This window comes from Opisthocomus hoazin, chromosome 5 (assembly GCF_030867145.1).
Source record: "Opisthocomus hoazin isolate bOpiHoa1 chromosome 5, bOpiHoa1.hap1, whole genome shotgun sequence".
Lineage (NCBI taxonomy): Eukaryota > Metazoa > Chordata > Aves > Opisthocomiformes > Opisthocomidae > Opisthocomus > Opisthocomus hoazin.
Genome location: NC_134418.1, coordinates 50,228,357 through 50,244,309, shown reverse-complemented (window position 1 = coordinate 50,244,309; position 15,953 = coordinate 50,228,357). Strand labels below are relative to the sequence as shown.

At 40.3% G+C, this 15,953-nt stretch overlaps 1 protein-coding gene across 8 annotated transcripts in view; it reads right to left on the bottom strand.

Moving 5' to 3' along the window:
* PTPN13 (protein tyrosine phosphatase non-receptor type 13) overlaps nt 1-15,953 on the bottom strand; it is a 131,323-nt gene that overhangs the window by 95,665 nt on the left and 19,705 nt on the right. For 6 of the 8 annotated variants that reach the window (XM_075421202.1, XM_075421206.1, XM_075421207.1 and 3 more), the window contains one exon: nt 7,993-8,112. In XM_075421202.1, coding sequence (XP_075277317.1) covers nt 7,993-8,107 — 115 coding nt within the window. In that variant the 5' untranslated portion in view covers nt 8,108-8,112. Of the gene's footprint in view, nt 1-7,992; nt 8,113-12,860; nt 12,900-15,524; nt 15,683-15,953 lie in introns of those variants that run through there. The other 2 variants (XM_075421203.1, XM_075421205.1) reach the window with 2 other exon arrangements.

Genomic DNA, 15,953 nt, shown 5'->3' with positions numbered 1-15,953 from the left:
GAAAAGCAAGAATTTTAAACACCATGTATGGCAAAAGTAGTGGAAATTTATTTCTATAAACTGAATTAAATAAAATTTAAATTAAGAATGAAAATAACATTATCTGTTCATCCCAGCCCCAAGAGATGACATTTTGCACTATACCTCTAACCCCACTTCCTTTGAAACAAAACAGAACAACTTCTTTTCACTGTTGTGGCAGTAAGTTCAGATGCTAAACAAAAGAAATGTAAAGATGGAAAGACCCTTACTATTATATGTACATAAGAAAATATTACAGTATATAGCAAAGCATTTTTAGAAAGACAAACTTAGCTGGCCATCAACCTTCAAAAATCACCCTGCAGGTAGCTACTGGATTTTTTACTAGTTCTGTGTGTATACACCACTGATATAAAAAAAATAAACGTTTTAAAATAGTGTAAAATTTCTACTTAAAAGCCCCAACTCAGGAACCTTAAGTAATGCAGAGGCTTTATCTTTAACTTAACATTTTGTATGATAAACACTTCAAATATTTATGAACTCTTCATATTCTGAAACACACTACAGAAACAAGAGATAATAAGACAGAAACACATTTTAGTTTTAATAACAATAAAATCCCTACATTTAGCCTGAAGTCTTCCCAATACTAGACAAACTTTGGACTTCATCTGTCCCCTAAAGATGTAGAGGCTGAATTTATTGATCCATGTAAAATACTTCTGTCCGCACTCAGTCTTCACGATCTGAAGCGCTGTACAAAGAATGTGATTAATTGTAAGTAGAAAAAGGGCTGAATTTGCCAAGCTCATTTTATTGACATTTTCTTAGCTTCCTCTTTTAAGCTATTATTTTATATATATATTTTATATATATATTATTTAAGCTATTATTTTAAGCTATTAATTAGATTTTAATTAATATAGCAGATCATACTGCCTGCGTCACAACTTTGGGAATCTAATCTACTGTTACAAAGGATGAGTATAAAATAACTTATTCTCCATTTCCTTCCTTAAGGCACACATCACATAAATAACTGTCTTAAAACTCCTACTATACAGATTTAACCTAAGAAAAGTACTTTTAAGTAACTCTACTCTTGTGTTTCTACATGTTTGTACTATGGGGAAAAAAACACTAACAAAGATGCAATGCATCAAATAGCCAGGGACCACAGGAAAACAACAGAAACTAGTTTCCAGTAATAATATTCATGTAATCTCCTGTTTAGGCTTTCAGAATAATTTACAAGGGCAGTAAGGGAAACATACTCCCCAAAATACAGGCAGTGTGTTTTGACAAAATGACAGAGAGATTCAAATACGTTTTTCTAAAAGGACTGGAATTCGGGATATGGCTCCTGGTCAATTTTCTATCCAGCAGGCTTTCAACTGCACTAGAACTGCCAGCCTTCTGAGTTAACTCCAGAACTATGCAACTTGGTAACACAACACTTGTGAGAGCACAGTTTATCAAGCAGTGCCAAGACAGAGATAAATAATGTGGTCTTAATTAAAGTAAGAGAGTGAACTGGTTTTAAGTGCAATAAAAACTGAAATAATCTTCAGCTACATAGCATCTGCCAAACAAAATAAAAGAGTTTTAAAACAGTCCTTTACATGGTTTAACGAGACACAAGTAGCCAAAGACACAAAAAACCCCCACCACATTATAAGAGACAGTAAGTTCAGGTAGAAATTTAAAATTGATCCATTTTACAATATTGATTGCAGGTAATTTTGAATTCCCAAACTCCATACACAATTCAAGCACCTTAAGTTTTGTTTTTTCCTACTTCTCTCTCAGGCTGCAGCCATTAGCAAAAATGTTCGGAAATGATGTACATTTCAGCTGTTTCAGGACACAAAAGAAATACCTTCAAAAAGCACAGGACAACCCAAAAACATACACATGGTTTTCAACACTCAACTCATCTTTCTCTTTGCTTCTCTCTATAGCCCTCACTCGGACAAGTAAGATTTTATGCTCAGACCAAGGTGGAGGCAGGCAGACCACTGATGTGCCTCTAGACAGGCCAGGATTCTGCCAGCACAAGGGACCGCTTACGCTGTAAATTCTACACTCCTCTGAGCTGGTGCAGCATGTCCCTGCACGTCTGGTGTGCAGTGGAAGCCGTGTTGCAGTGCTTCTGCTCCCTTTCCCTTGGGCACAAAGGGATGGGACTCAGCAGAGCGCTCTGGTGTGATACTGAACCATTTGAAAACCAGCAGCAAAGGGACAAACACCAAGCGGCTAACTGAAATGTACTCCTTCCTGAGAATACTGGAGCAAGAACAGGGTGAACAATTAGTTTCTGAGATCACCCGTGTCGTTCCTGCGATGCTTCCCAGGTCAGTGTTAACAGCAATTGTCACCCATAACAGTAATTGTTCCTTCTCAGCGACTAAAAGATCAAATGTTACCAGAAGGTGAAAAAATACTGTTCCTCAACAGATACTGGTAAAGGGAAAACACAACCATTTAACACCTGCCATCAAGGAGTAGCTGGAAAGTGAGGAATTCCCCCCCCCCCCCCCCATTGCATTTTCCCTCTTGTTAACGAAAATCCATTTCCCCCTCCATCCTAACTAGGTCTAGGAGTGCTTGGGACCCACCATTAGTTCCCACCAACATATATCACACTTCGTCTTCCTTCTTTTTGTTATACTTACCCAAGCTAAGCCAACGCAGTATCATCCCTGTTGACAAGATTTACAGGTCCCCGAAAACCACAACTGTCCTTCATGTCCACTTTCAGATGATATCACTTTTCTTTACATAAATCATTTCCCATATATAAATTTGCAAGACAGTCAAATTGTAAAATCGCTTTCTTTGCTCAACCTGCCTTTCTACTGTTAGATTTGTTTTTTCCCCTTCTCCTCCCCCTCCCTTTAAACATGTCTTCAAACATAAAGTCCAACTATTTTCAGAATCCAGAATACAGACTTTAGCATAGGAGTGGCCTAAGTGGCATACGAAGTCTTTCCCACTTTCAAGTTTTGATAAATCTTTTCCAGTTAAACCAACCAAATTAGAGGGACGCCTGGTTTACAACTCTCAACAGAAGAGGACTCAGCCTGCTTCTGACACTTATATGCTCACATTTGAGATACTTCACTTCAAAGACCTGTTCCTTTGACCTCACGGAGTACAAGATATAGCATGTCTGAAACAGATGATACACCCTCTCCACAACAAAATAGTTATTGCAGATAATTAAACAGATGTAAGAGAAGGGCAGGTCTGGTATCGGCCTTTTCAAATCTCCAGATTAATCTCAACGTCACTAGTACTACTGATGCGCAACTGAGTACTAGACTGTCTTTCTCCTCCATTTAACAGCTTATATGCTGACAAGACAACTACCAGAGTTGATCTTCTAAATCAGTGATTAGCAACTGGACATTTCAATCTAATCTTTCATTGCTTATTAATGATTGAAATCAATTTGTAAAGTATTTTTAAAGAGTTCAACACCTGTTAGAATTGTAAATACAAACAGGCATAAAAATATGCACATTTCTGTATCAGTCACCGAATTAGACAAGGTATGACATGTGATTAACCATGTAAGACATGGATTTTCATTCTGTGCTTCTTTTATTCAGTGCTTTGATGGACAAGAAAATACACTCACTAAAAGACATGCAGAACTTTTATAAATCAAGAAGTCATCAAATCTGTAACAGAAGCTTGCTTTGGGCTTTTTTCCCTCATTTCCTGAAACTAGCTTAAGTAACAAATTAATTGAAAAACATTCTCAGTTGACGGAGTAACAGCAAGGATTCTCAACTTCAAACAGACTACCAAAACTCTACCAGGATTACATAAATAAATAAATGGTTACTTGGGCTGGTAATTCCTTTATGTATGTGTGGTTGCTGGGCTGGTGCAAATTTAAGAGTTGATGATTTCCATGGCATTTTTATACCCCCTCCTTTCAAAACAGCTGGACCATACACTGTTGAACTATATGCCTCATATTTTTAAAGAAACTTTACATAGGAAGTGCTCATCAAAGCTTAGATTTTGTTACAGAACAACATGTTCAGTGACTCCAGAGCTATACAAAGAGGAAGAAAAGAGCATCTCTGAGATTGCTCAGAGCTAAGGATGCTGTGAACTTGCAGAAGCTAAAGCCCTCCCCCAAGAGCATTAGGTCAGTTCTGGAAGATTTTGGAAACTTGCCCTCTGCCATAGAATAGTTCTTCCATGCTGTATGCTAGGTCTGAAATTTGCCGAAGAAACACAGGATTTCTCTAGGATCCCCCATTTCCTACAAGTCCTCCACAAATAAAGAACAAAATTGAGTCAGAGAAGGCTACAGGAACCTCTGCGTTCTCTGTTCCTGCATCTCTGCAACGTATTTTTACAAGCCAGCACAGAAACTGATATTCGAGATGACCAGAAAAGTTTTCTAGACTGTTTCATCAGAGAAGCCAGATCTTCATTAAAGACTGCCTTTTTATCCTAATCTTGCTGGGAGGAATTAGATTGCCTTTGTCAACCTTAGCTACACAGTAAAGCTCTTTCATTTGGGTGTTTCTTGCAGTGCATTTTACCACAGAGCTACAACCCAGGTTAATTAATAGCATGCAACTGAAAATAGTTTGCTGAACTAGCAGAAAAACAACTCAATAAAACAGCTTCATCTCCAAGAACAGACAGATTCTTCTGGCACTGATTTTATCTGAATTTGTGTTTTGGTCTTCACTGGTAGGAAGCAAGACCAGAAGCTGCTGCCACCTTAACCAGTCTTGGCTGGCAAACACTGCCCTACCTTAAAAGCACATACCAGAAGTCCTGGGGCAGATTTCCATTTTGTGCTCTTATCTTTCAGTACTTGTCCCTTTGATGGAGGGTTGACTGTGTTCTCTTTGTCAATGCTTGCATGCAGCCTTCACAGTAATTAGGACAACTCTTTCCTGCACTACTCTCGGGCCAAGGAAGGGTGAGCTCTTATTTTCAGTGGAGAATTCCTTCCTGAAAAGAGTTTAGACCTAGGATAATGTCTTAAGTGGTTTTACTCCTATATACTCATGCTATTGTGGTCTTTCAGGTGGATTTCAAGACTGAGCTCAATGTGTTGACTCCTGCAAAGTGTACAAGAGCAAACCTCTAATCATTCAAGATCACACTTGGTCTCAACAACCTCCCCTCTTAAAAAAAAATAATAATAAAAAAAAAAAAAAATAAAAATCATTCCTCTGATTCTCTCTGGGAGACAACAAAGAGAGAAAGACATAGCAAAAGAAGATGCCAGCTTTCCCCTTCTTGCAATACAAGAAGCAGAGGCACAGGATAGTCAGTCAAATTGCAACAATAAACTTAGCATTCCCAATAGCAAATGTTTCTTACAACGCATGGGCTGAGAGTTCACTGGTAAAAGGAAAAAGGGACATTTGTATGGTATATCAAAACTACCTATAATTTGCCTACAAAAATATTTCTGAGAAGTTGATAACATTTCATATTTATAATGCTAAGTCAAGCTTGATCAGAAACCAAATGCTGCATGGTAGTTTCTGCCCACATCTGCCTTCTTGGGAGTCTTCGGAAGTATCCAAGAGACACCACTTTCAGAGGTTGCAAAATGTACCAGACAGACCTAGTGTCTGACTTGACAGATTGTCTAAACCAAATCTTAAATAAAAAACCAAACCTGAAAACAACTTAAATGTTGAATCTTGATGAAACTGTAAGCCAAACACGTGCAAAAAATACAATAGATTTTGCCTTCAATTACAAAGATGTGCCCCTTGCATAGTAACGTGACAAAACAAAGGCTATTTTCAAAGTGTGAACTTTTGATTTTTCCTGAATAAAACTGAATAAGCTTACATATGCATGCTTAGATATAAGGAGATGAGCCCCATAAATTTGCTGAAATACTAAGATGCATCATGGAACATATACTCTATCTAAGAAAAGAAGAAAAGAAGGTTATCAGGAGTAGTCAGCATGGATTCACCAAGGGGAAATCATGCCTGACCAATCTGATAGCTTTCTACGATGTCATGACTGGCTGGGTAGATGAAGGGAGAGCCATGGATGTTATCTACCTTGACTTCAGCAAGGCTTTCGACACAGTCTCCCATGATATCCTCCTAGGGAAGCTCAGGAAGTGTGGGCTGGATGAGTGGTCGGTGAAGTGGACAGAGAACTGGCTGAATGGCAGAACTCAGAGGGTTGTCACCAGCCTCCAACTAGACTCAGCACCGCTGATGACAAGTGGTGTCCCTCAGGGGTCAGTACTGGGCCCAGTCTTGTTTAACTTCTTCATCAACGACCTGGGTGAAGAGTTAGAATGTACCCTCAGCAAGTTTGCTGACGACACCAAACTGGGAGGTGTGGTAGATACACCAGAAGGCTGTGCTGCCATTCAGCGTGACCTGGATAGGCTAGAAAGCTGGGCAGAGAGGAACCTGATGAGGTTCAACAAGGGCAAGTGCAGGGTCCTGCACCTGGGGAGGAACAACCTCATGCACCAGTACAGGCTTGGGGTGGACCTGCTGCAGAGCAGCTCTGCGGAGAGGGACCTGGGTGTCCTGGTGGACGACAGGTTAACCATGAGCCAGCAGTGTGCCCTGGCTGCCAAGAAAGCTAATGGGATCCTGGGGTGCATCAAGAAGAGTGTGGCCAGCAGGACGAGGGAGGTTCTCCTTCCCCTCTACACTGCCCTGGTGAGGGCCTCATCTGGAGTATTGTGTCCAGTTCTGGGCTCCCCACTTCAAGAAAGATGAAGAGCTACTGGAGAGAGTCCAGCGGAGGGCTACAAGGATGGTGAGGGGACTGGAGCATCTCCCCTACGAGGAGAGGTTGAGGGAACTGGGCTTGTTCAGCCTGAAGAAGAGAAGGCTGCGAGGGGACCTTATAAATGCCTACAAATATCTGAAGGGTGGGTGTCAGGAGGATGGGGCCAAGCTCTTTTCAGCGGTGCCCAGTGACAGGACGAGGGGCAATGGGCACAAACTGAGGCACAGGAAGTTCCGTCTGAACATGAGGAAGAACTTCTTCCCTCTGAGGGTGACGGAGCACTGGAACAGGCTGCCCAGGGAGGTTGTGGAGTCTCCTTCTCTGGAGATATTCAAGACCCGCCTGGACAAGATCCTGTGCAGCCTGCTGTAGGTGACCCTGCTTCGGCAGGCGGGTTGGACTAGATGACCCACAGAGGTCCCTTCCAACCCCTACTATTCTGTGATTCTGTAAGGGCAAGTTAAAGATGTCACTAATGTTCAATATTTGAGTTAAGTTTTTATTGCTATAAAAAGCAAAAAAAGGGGGGAAGGGGCTTAAGGATTTGCAATTTTAAAGAAAAGAAAGGAAAACACAAGGAAGAGGAAGGGTTCCATACTCAGACCTAGTGTTAAAACATATAATTATTAGCAGTATTGCAAATGCTTAACTTAGAGCCTACTAAGTTTGGGGGATGGGGGAGAAGAGACACTTACTTCTACTCCTTTAAAGTACAACAAGTTACCACGTTCCTCTCAGTAGCGATATGTGTCTTGCTAATTGCATTCTGGGGAATGATACCTAGCCCTCTGGTGAAATTTTCAGTGGCTCACCTTTGCCTCACTTGAGACTAAATCTCTTCAGAGCAGACTGGGGTTATGACTGAACTGTACTGCAGCCGTTTCTATGTCCCCTTCAGGACCAAAGTGCTCCAATGGTCTCAGACTATTTATAATTTTTTTGTACATTTCTACCTCATTTCAACTGGTCTAAAAAAATGCAAAGGCTCTGTGGTAGCTTCCTACCAAAGTGAAGTTGTCACCACATGAAACTGAATGTGCCGCGGGTCCTCACAGAACATGAAGTCCTGGCTGAAAACATCCTTTGGGCTGGGGTGCAGCTAGGCACTTTACCCAAAGATAACCCAGGTGCAAGTTGTTATTTGGGTTTAGAGTATAGGAAGAACAAGGGAGTTTTCTTATATAACACGTAAACATAACCAAGATGTTTCTAGTTCTGTATGTATCAGTCTTTAAAAATGCTTACCTTTTCTGAATAGTTCTTGAAGGCTCTCTGCACTTTGATTCAAAATAGCCCATATTTCTTCTTCTAGTAATGGCCCCCCCCGAACCTCCAGAGCCTCTGCCAGTGACACATGCATGTTACCTGGGAAATCAGACAGACTGATTTAAGAATACATACGAGTTATTTTCTCCTTGCATTTAGTACTCAATTAGTAACAACCCATGCTCAACTGTCATAAAAATTCTCTAATATTAATAGAACCCATCAAATATAAATATTACAAAACATTAACCATCATGATAAAGAACTTTGAGCACCTGCTATTATGAAGAAGAAAAACTTGGGTTAAGACAGTGATCCATATTAATATTGTACGCTACTAAATTAATAAACTCAACGAGCTGGCATTAGTTCCTATGCTATGGGCAAGAGTTTGCTCTGTTTAAAAAAAATGACAATGATTAGTAGTTACAGGTTTACTAACATAAATCAGCTATTAACATTATTTTGACACGTTTAAGTTAATCAAGCTGCTGTTAGGAAAGGAAGCTCCTCTTCTGACATATTTTCCCAGGGCTCTTTATATTATTTGATGAACAAATAAGAAGCAGCACTGCCTGCAAACATGCAGGCAAGCAAGCTAGCTGTGGAACTGATACTTATCTGCTTTGTTCAGTTTCTTCATACATTTAAGAAAACAAAGTAAAACTGTTAGGGGTGCTTTATGTATTAAAACCCCAAAAAACAAATAAGGACCTCCATCCCCAGCTAAAAGAGGTCAGGCCTTAATATTTTTTCAGAGAGTTAAAACATTTTCACCATACCACAAACAAAAAACATTTTGAAAATTGAAGAACACATCCCTAAATATTCTGGCAAAGTCAAACCTTCATTGTTTCAGTAAGCTCAGGAGCAAATAAATTACATTAGCTTTCTATGGACCCTAAACATTCTCAAATTGAGCACTCAGGCCAATTTATATTTCTGATTGAGATGCAGCTGCAGTCACTTCTCTCTCTGGTTCTCTCCAAAGCCCAAAGAACAAAATTTCGAGGTAGTCAGCTGCAGTAAGAGCCTAAGCTATATGGCCAATCATCAGCGACAAGTTTGTTAGATCTCAAAGGCTCCAAAGGTGCTGCTGGAAATGGAAGAGACAGTTCCACAAGCAATGCATATTGTCCTAATATCAGTAACTGATACCAACAGCCTTAGATTACCCAGTGGTACTGCTGGGTTCCTCCTCTCCCTTCCAATCAACTATGTGGAACCTCCTCATCAGCATACAATCCTGGCTTAGATGTACACTTATGGATATTAATCTAACAATTTGCAAGGAGAACAGGCTGACTAGCTATATTTAGTTTCCCAACTGTCTAGGCAGTTTCTTGCCCTCCATTTTTTTTTACTTTCAGATAACCAGGCTCACACCCATATAATGGCAATATAAAAGGCTGAATATCCTACAGTTTCTAGCTGAAAATATAGGCTTTGAAGACACTTGCTGAAGTACCCAGAGCCTTTTCAGCTAGAATTCTACACTATGCTACAGAAAAAATACATATTCTTGACTGCATTTCATCACAGTCAGCTTATTTTTTCCTTACTTCACAGCTTGCCAGCTTTTAGTATTCAATTATTCTGCATATTTAGTACACCAGATATACTGTCAACAACTAATGTTCAAAAGACATCATCAAAAGATAACAGAAAGGAAAATAGATCCAGACCACATTTAAAAAGAAAGATGAAATCTGAATCCCCAAGGAGAAAAATACATACATCATTTGAAATGGAAAGCTAGGGACCAATGTAGAGTTGCAATAAATGGATGGAAAGCCAGAGATAAACATGTTTCTAGTCAGTATGAGATTGGCATACACGCAGCACAGAGTGTCCGGTCTACCATTCATACCAAGGAATTTTGTGATTTCATGGCACTGTCTCAAATTTCAGCATGTACATCTAGAATCAGACCGGATTGTTCAGATTAAAGAATCTCCTCTTCTCCTAAAGACGAAAAATATACGATCTCCAAATGAAAACTTCCTGTGCTAAATATTCTAAAGGAAGTATGCTAAGCGTAACACCACCAACAAAAATACCCCTAAAAATCCTTCTCTGCCACTCTCCTTTTCCCCATCCTGCAAAATCCTGGTTCCTTTCAGCTGTGATTAAATAATAGCATGGACTGTTGTGCAGCAAATATAAACCAATTCCCTGTTAAACAGCACTATGGAGACCATAAGTATGTCTGCTCAAACTGTTACATCAACAGTAGAAGAATCCTACAGAAAACAATTTCTTGATCCATCCAGTCACACAGGCCTCAGCTGTAGCAGTTGAAGCAACAAGATCTGCTTGTGTATTACAGACAGCAGTAGCCTGACAAATAAAGCAAACATCACAACACACCAACCACCAAACATTTCATATTGGTTTTGAAAGACCAAGCAGAATAAAAAACAAACAAACAAAAAACCCAAAAAAAACCTGAAACAAAAAAACTCAAAACAGTCATTACAAACACACAAACTCACACAAAATGGCACAAATTTGGATTTGAGTGAGAGTCTCACTGAAGCCTATCTGTTTCAGTAACTTGTCGGTAACTTTTCTTGTAACTTTTCTTCCTCAAAACTATCTTGAAGCCGCAGCGCTTGTCTGTCACTGCAAAGAGCAGGCCAACACATATGTTATGAAGATTAAAGAAGCTTCCATGAAATGCTTCTCTGTCACTGAGGAACTCACTGAAGCAAGCTGGGGTGAAGTGTTTGCGGGAAAATGCATGGTCAGAGTTCTCCATCTGTAGAGTCCACCTGTTAACAGCCAGGCACCATCAATTTAACACAATGAAGCTGACAGTGAAAGTTCCTGGCTCAAAAAACACTTCTTGCTCACCAGTTTGTTTGTAACAGGTATTTTTCACAAGGAGAAAGGAGAAATCTGTAGGAATTATGACGTTTGCAACGCACAATTCTTCTGAATTTGCTGTCTCCTTCGTTTCTGGAAGCCTTCAATAGTGTCTTGTCCTTTGTGAATACAGAAGCTGAAGTATCGAGTGTTCAACACATACAAAAGCTTTTGGTTTTGTGTAATGCCTGAATACTTTGATAAATTGCAACGTAGTGACAGTATCAAGTAATTTATGTAAAATATAAAACTTTTGAAGAATATCATATCAAAACTATATGGACTACCTATCTTCACATCTTAGCCCTCTAATTGCAGTTACATCCATGGCTATATAATTGTATAACGTTCATTTTCCAGTTAAAATGAATTGCCATTTAAAATGCTATTTAAACTCCTATGGCTAAGAACTCAGAGCAAGGAAGCTGGGTAATAGCAACAGCGGACAACAGACTAGGAACAGCAACCTCTTAAAATGGGTCGAGAATGGATTGAGAGTAGTCCTGAGGAGAAGGACTTGCAAGTGCTGGTTGATGAGAACCTCAACATGACCCAGCAATATATACTTGCAGCCCAGAAGACCAACCTTATCCTGGGCAGCATCAAAAGAAGCATGGCCAGCAGATCGAGAGTGATGATTCTGTCCCCCTCCTCTGCTCTGGTGAGACCCCACCTGGAGTACCGTGACCAGCTCTGGAGCCCCAGCACAGGAAAGACATGGACCTGTTGGAAAGGGTCCAGAGGAGGGCCACAAAATGACCAAAGGGATGGGACACCTCTCCTATGAAGACAGGCTGGGAGAGTTGGGGCTGTTCAGCCTGCAGAAGAGGAGGCTCCCGCAGACCTTATAGCAGCCTCAGGTATTCCAGTACCTGAAGGGGGCCTACAAGAAAGCTGGAGAGGTACTCGACTCTTTACAGGGGCATGTAGTGACAGAACAAGGGGTAATGGCTTTAAATTAAAAGAGGGCAGATTTAGATTAGATAGAAGGAAGAAATTCCTTACTATGAGGGTGGTGAGGTACTGGAACAGCTTGCCCAGGGAAGTTGTGGATGCCCCCTCCCTGGAAGTGTTCAAGGCCAGGTTGGATGGAGCTCTGAACAGCCTGGTGTAATGGAAGGTACCCCTGCCATGGGGTTGGAACTAGATGATCTTTAAGGTCCCTTCCAATCCAAACCATTCTATGATTCTATGAAAACAGAGGCAAGAGGAGACAGAGTAAAGACAAGTTCTCTCCATTAAGGGTAATCTTTTAGCTGATTTCAGCTGAACAAAGAGAGGTTAATCCAAGGAGAGAGGGTGACTGGATCTCAGGAAAGCTGAACAGTATTGGCCTAAAATGACAGAATGCAACACTGCAAGTAAATAAAGACTTCTCTCTTGTGCTAATGGTACAAATTAGTCTACTTCAAACTTCCAAGAATGCTCCTGGCAGTTCCTGTGTTTTAGATCCACTGGCAGAGTTCTCAATGGACTCTTAGGTTTCTGTCAGGCCACTTTCTTGCAATGAGTCCTCTCCCTGTCTCCATTCAAGGTAAGCAAGACCTGTTGTGCTGGCATCCTTGTAATAAAAATGGACAGATTAAAGAACACTGAAAGATGGACCTTCTACGGAGGAGCTCACTTCCTTTTTCCTTGGGACAGCATTATGGTGGCATCTTAATATGAAGTCACACTCACTCTTGACACTTAGCTGGAGATGGGATTGGGAGGCTTAAAAAGCTAAGCACATCATATTTCTGCACCTTGCTTCACAAAGTGAGAAGTTCAGGTGCAGTCATGATAAGGAGGCATGTCAAAGGCCCAGGTGGTATGAACTCAGCATGAACTCTGAAGGCGTGGATTTCCCATACAGCCAAAAACCACACAAGATCATAGCCACAGAACATCCAGAAGGGACATGCACACAGCAGACAGCACAATACAACGCAGGAAGACAGGGCACAAATTAAAATAGTTAACACTGGAGAAGCACAGACCTGAATATTACTTTCAGGTTGCTTGTTCTGGGACAGAATTTACTCCTAGACCATACAGGAGTACAATTTCCACAGGAAAGGAGTTGCATCATGTGGAGGCAGCTCTTTTTTGCTGCAGAACAAGAGAGTAAATTCAGGTGTAAATCATTTGTATCAACAAGCCCTGAGTGCAATTTCTCACCCTCCACACCATTCAGCCCTAAGCCATACAGGCAGCATAGTTCCAAGAAAGAATGCTGCTTAAGCCAAAGACCTCTCCCATATCTCAAACACTTCCTTTAAAAGCCTGTTTACCTCATGAGGACCAACTGCCAGCTCCTCCCTTTAAGGCAGACAGCTTATACACTCCTTGATGAGTGGGATGGGTAGTTTTGTCCCTTCCCTGTAAAGCAAGTTCAGTAACCTCCTTGCCCCTACACTTTGCAGTCCCAATAACCTATGTTAAAACACCACCACCTACGGAACATTCGGGCAGTGCCAACATGGCACATGAGGCAGCCTGACACTCAGTCCAAGATAAGAGGGAAAGCACAACAGGAGCAGCCCCTCACATCGAGTAATACTGTCAAAATGACTATTTGCAAGGTATATACTTTTTTTTTCCCCTACAACTTGTAAAGTTTTCAAAACACCTCACTTGTAATTATTACATTCTAGATTTTATTGAACTCTTGCCAGCTGTAATATTATGAAGCTGTTGCTATAACTAGGTTTAATAAAGACTATAATATCAGTAATTTTGTCAAACAGTTCCTAGAAACAGACTGAAAGTCAAAAGGCTAATCTGCTTCAACTTAACCATCGCTTGAAAACCTCGTGTTTTGGTTTTAGTAACACATATGCCTTGCTTTTTTCCTTACCTTCTGCATCAGCATTTTACCCCATGTTGTAACTTCAGAACCAAAACTTTAAGTCAAAAGCTGTGCTTTAACATCAGCTAACTAAGAGGCCTGCAGTACCTCACACTTATTTGATATCTCATCAGAATACACTGCCAAGAAGCATGGAGAGCAGCTGCTCTAGTCACACCCTCTGTAGCTTTTTTCAGATGTGCTAGAAGCAGTGAAAAAAATCTACAATATAAAAACATTATTAGAGTTTCTAGATAATCACATAACATACTCTGGTATTTGCTTTTATCCTTTGACAAAACTTAAAACAGAGAAAAGAGATAGCAAGAAGGCTCTATAGACATCTAAAATATTTTCTGTGATTAAAAAAAATCTTATTTCTCTTATATAAAACACAGCTAGCTGACTTTATCTGTCCCAAATATGAGCACCATTGCCCCTTTGCTCAATAGGTATACTTAGGCAAAATATAGCAATTTCTGAGGAGCACTTTTCTCTTGGTGGATAAGCAAAGAGCCCGTTCTTGGCCTCTCCTCCCTAGATACAAATGCCTGAAAATAGAAGCACATTTAACAACACAGTTCTGTCCAAATGAACCTCTTAAAATTCACCGTTCCAAAGCCATGGTTAGCTGCCTAAAAATAAAACATTGACACTTTTCTTCAGCACTCACTGAGTGTGAAGTGCTTTGTAAAAGCATTCAATACACACAAATCCCATTGAAACTGGAGCTACACCTGAACAGTTTTGAAAGTAGCCCCTCCCATTTCAGAACCTAAGCATATGGAGTCATTACCATGCCCTGTAATTTCAGAATGCTGGCATCTATCCTATTTATTTACATTGACCCACATCTTACACCCCTGAAGCAGACGTGGAATGCATCTATCAAATAGTTCATTCGCAATAATACTTTTGTTGAAACTGTGCTTAGGTGCAAAATGCTAGAGCCAAGTTAGAAAGCTTGAGCTTCAGTAGTCTTTGAAACCGTATTTTCAAATACGTACGTACTTAGATGTGTGCACATAAAACGTGGTTTCCCACAGCTGCAGGTCAAATTTGCATAGACTATCCACAAAGTAAGACATTATTTGCAAATATTCAAGTCCAGCATGCAATCAAGGTAAATACACAAGCTAATCAAGTCAACTGTGTTTGAAGAATTTTAATTTTTTTTAGAATCCTCTCTCAAGTTAATTACTGCACATTATTCTTGTTCACTGTCTGGAAGGATAAGGAAACAAACCCCTGTGCCATGACCACTTTTTTTATTTCTCCTATACATAGGAAAAGGGGACAAAAAGCCCCACAAGATGCAAATCCCATCTCCCCCCTTTTTTTTAAAGTCTCTAAATAGCTGCCAGAAGTCATGTGAATCTAAGTTTCTGCAAATAAAGATACTTCCATGGTGCTTTTCATTCAATCAGCTACCTGATAATAATTTTATCTTAGTATAGCACTAGTTCTTCCTCCTTAATTTTGGAGAAGTCAGCAAAGATTAGTATTACCACCAAAGAACTTCCTCCCCCAAGTTGTGGAAGAGATTAGCTTCTTCCACTCACATTTTTCCTTCCATGTTCTCCTCTCTCTCTCTCCTGTAAGCAGACAAGATGAAATGTCACCAAAACAGTCCCATGCTCCTGGGCCAATCCTCAAACTATATCAAGAAAATGTCATTAAAATTGCATCTTCTCTTCAAACTGATAGCTTACTGCTTGAGCTTGAACCTCCCAAATAAAGGAACAGAAACTAGCTCAAATTTGTGATAAAACACAAAGAACATTAGGACACTTAGTGATGCTCTTGCACTCACTGTAACAGATGAGATATTAGTATTTCTCCTTCCAAAGCCTTTAATCAGTCTTGTATTCCATGTCTGGAAGACAGAAGAATGTGACATACTGAGAATCTTGGCTCGCAGCTCCAGGGCAAGCAGTGTTTCTTTTCCTCACAAAGTGCTTGCTTTCATTCCTGGAAGGTGGAAAGAAATCAGCTTTTGGCATTGGACTGAACTTGCAATGGAAGACAAGCAAGGGTTATTACTGACTCCCTCCCTTGCTTTTCTGTCTCTCTATCACCAGAAGCAGATAAACTTGTTTATGTGAGGCTTTGTGTAAGGCAAACTAGTAAATCCAGTCCAAAATGTATATAATAATCATGAAAGTCATGTTTTCTAGGCAACTGTAGAATGTTCTTTTATACATCAGGGTAGCTGATGTTTCCCATCTGATATTAAAATTGT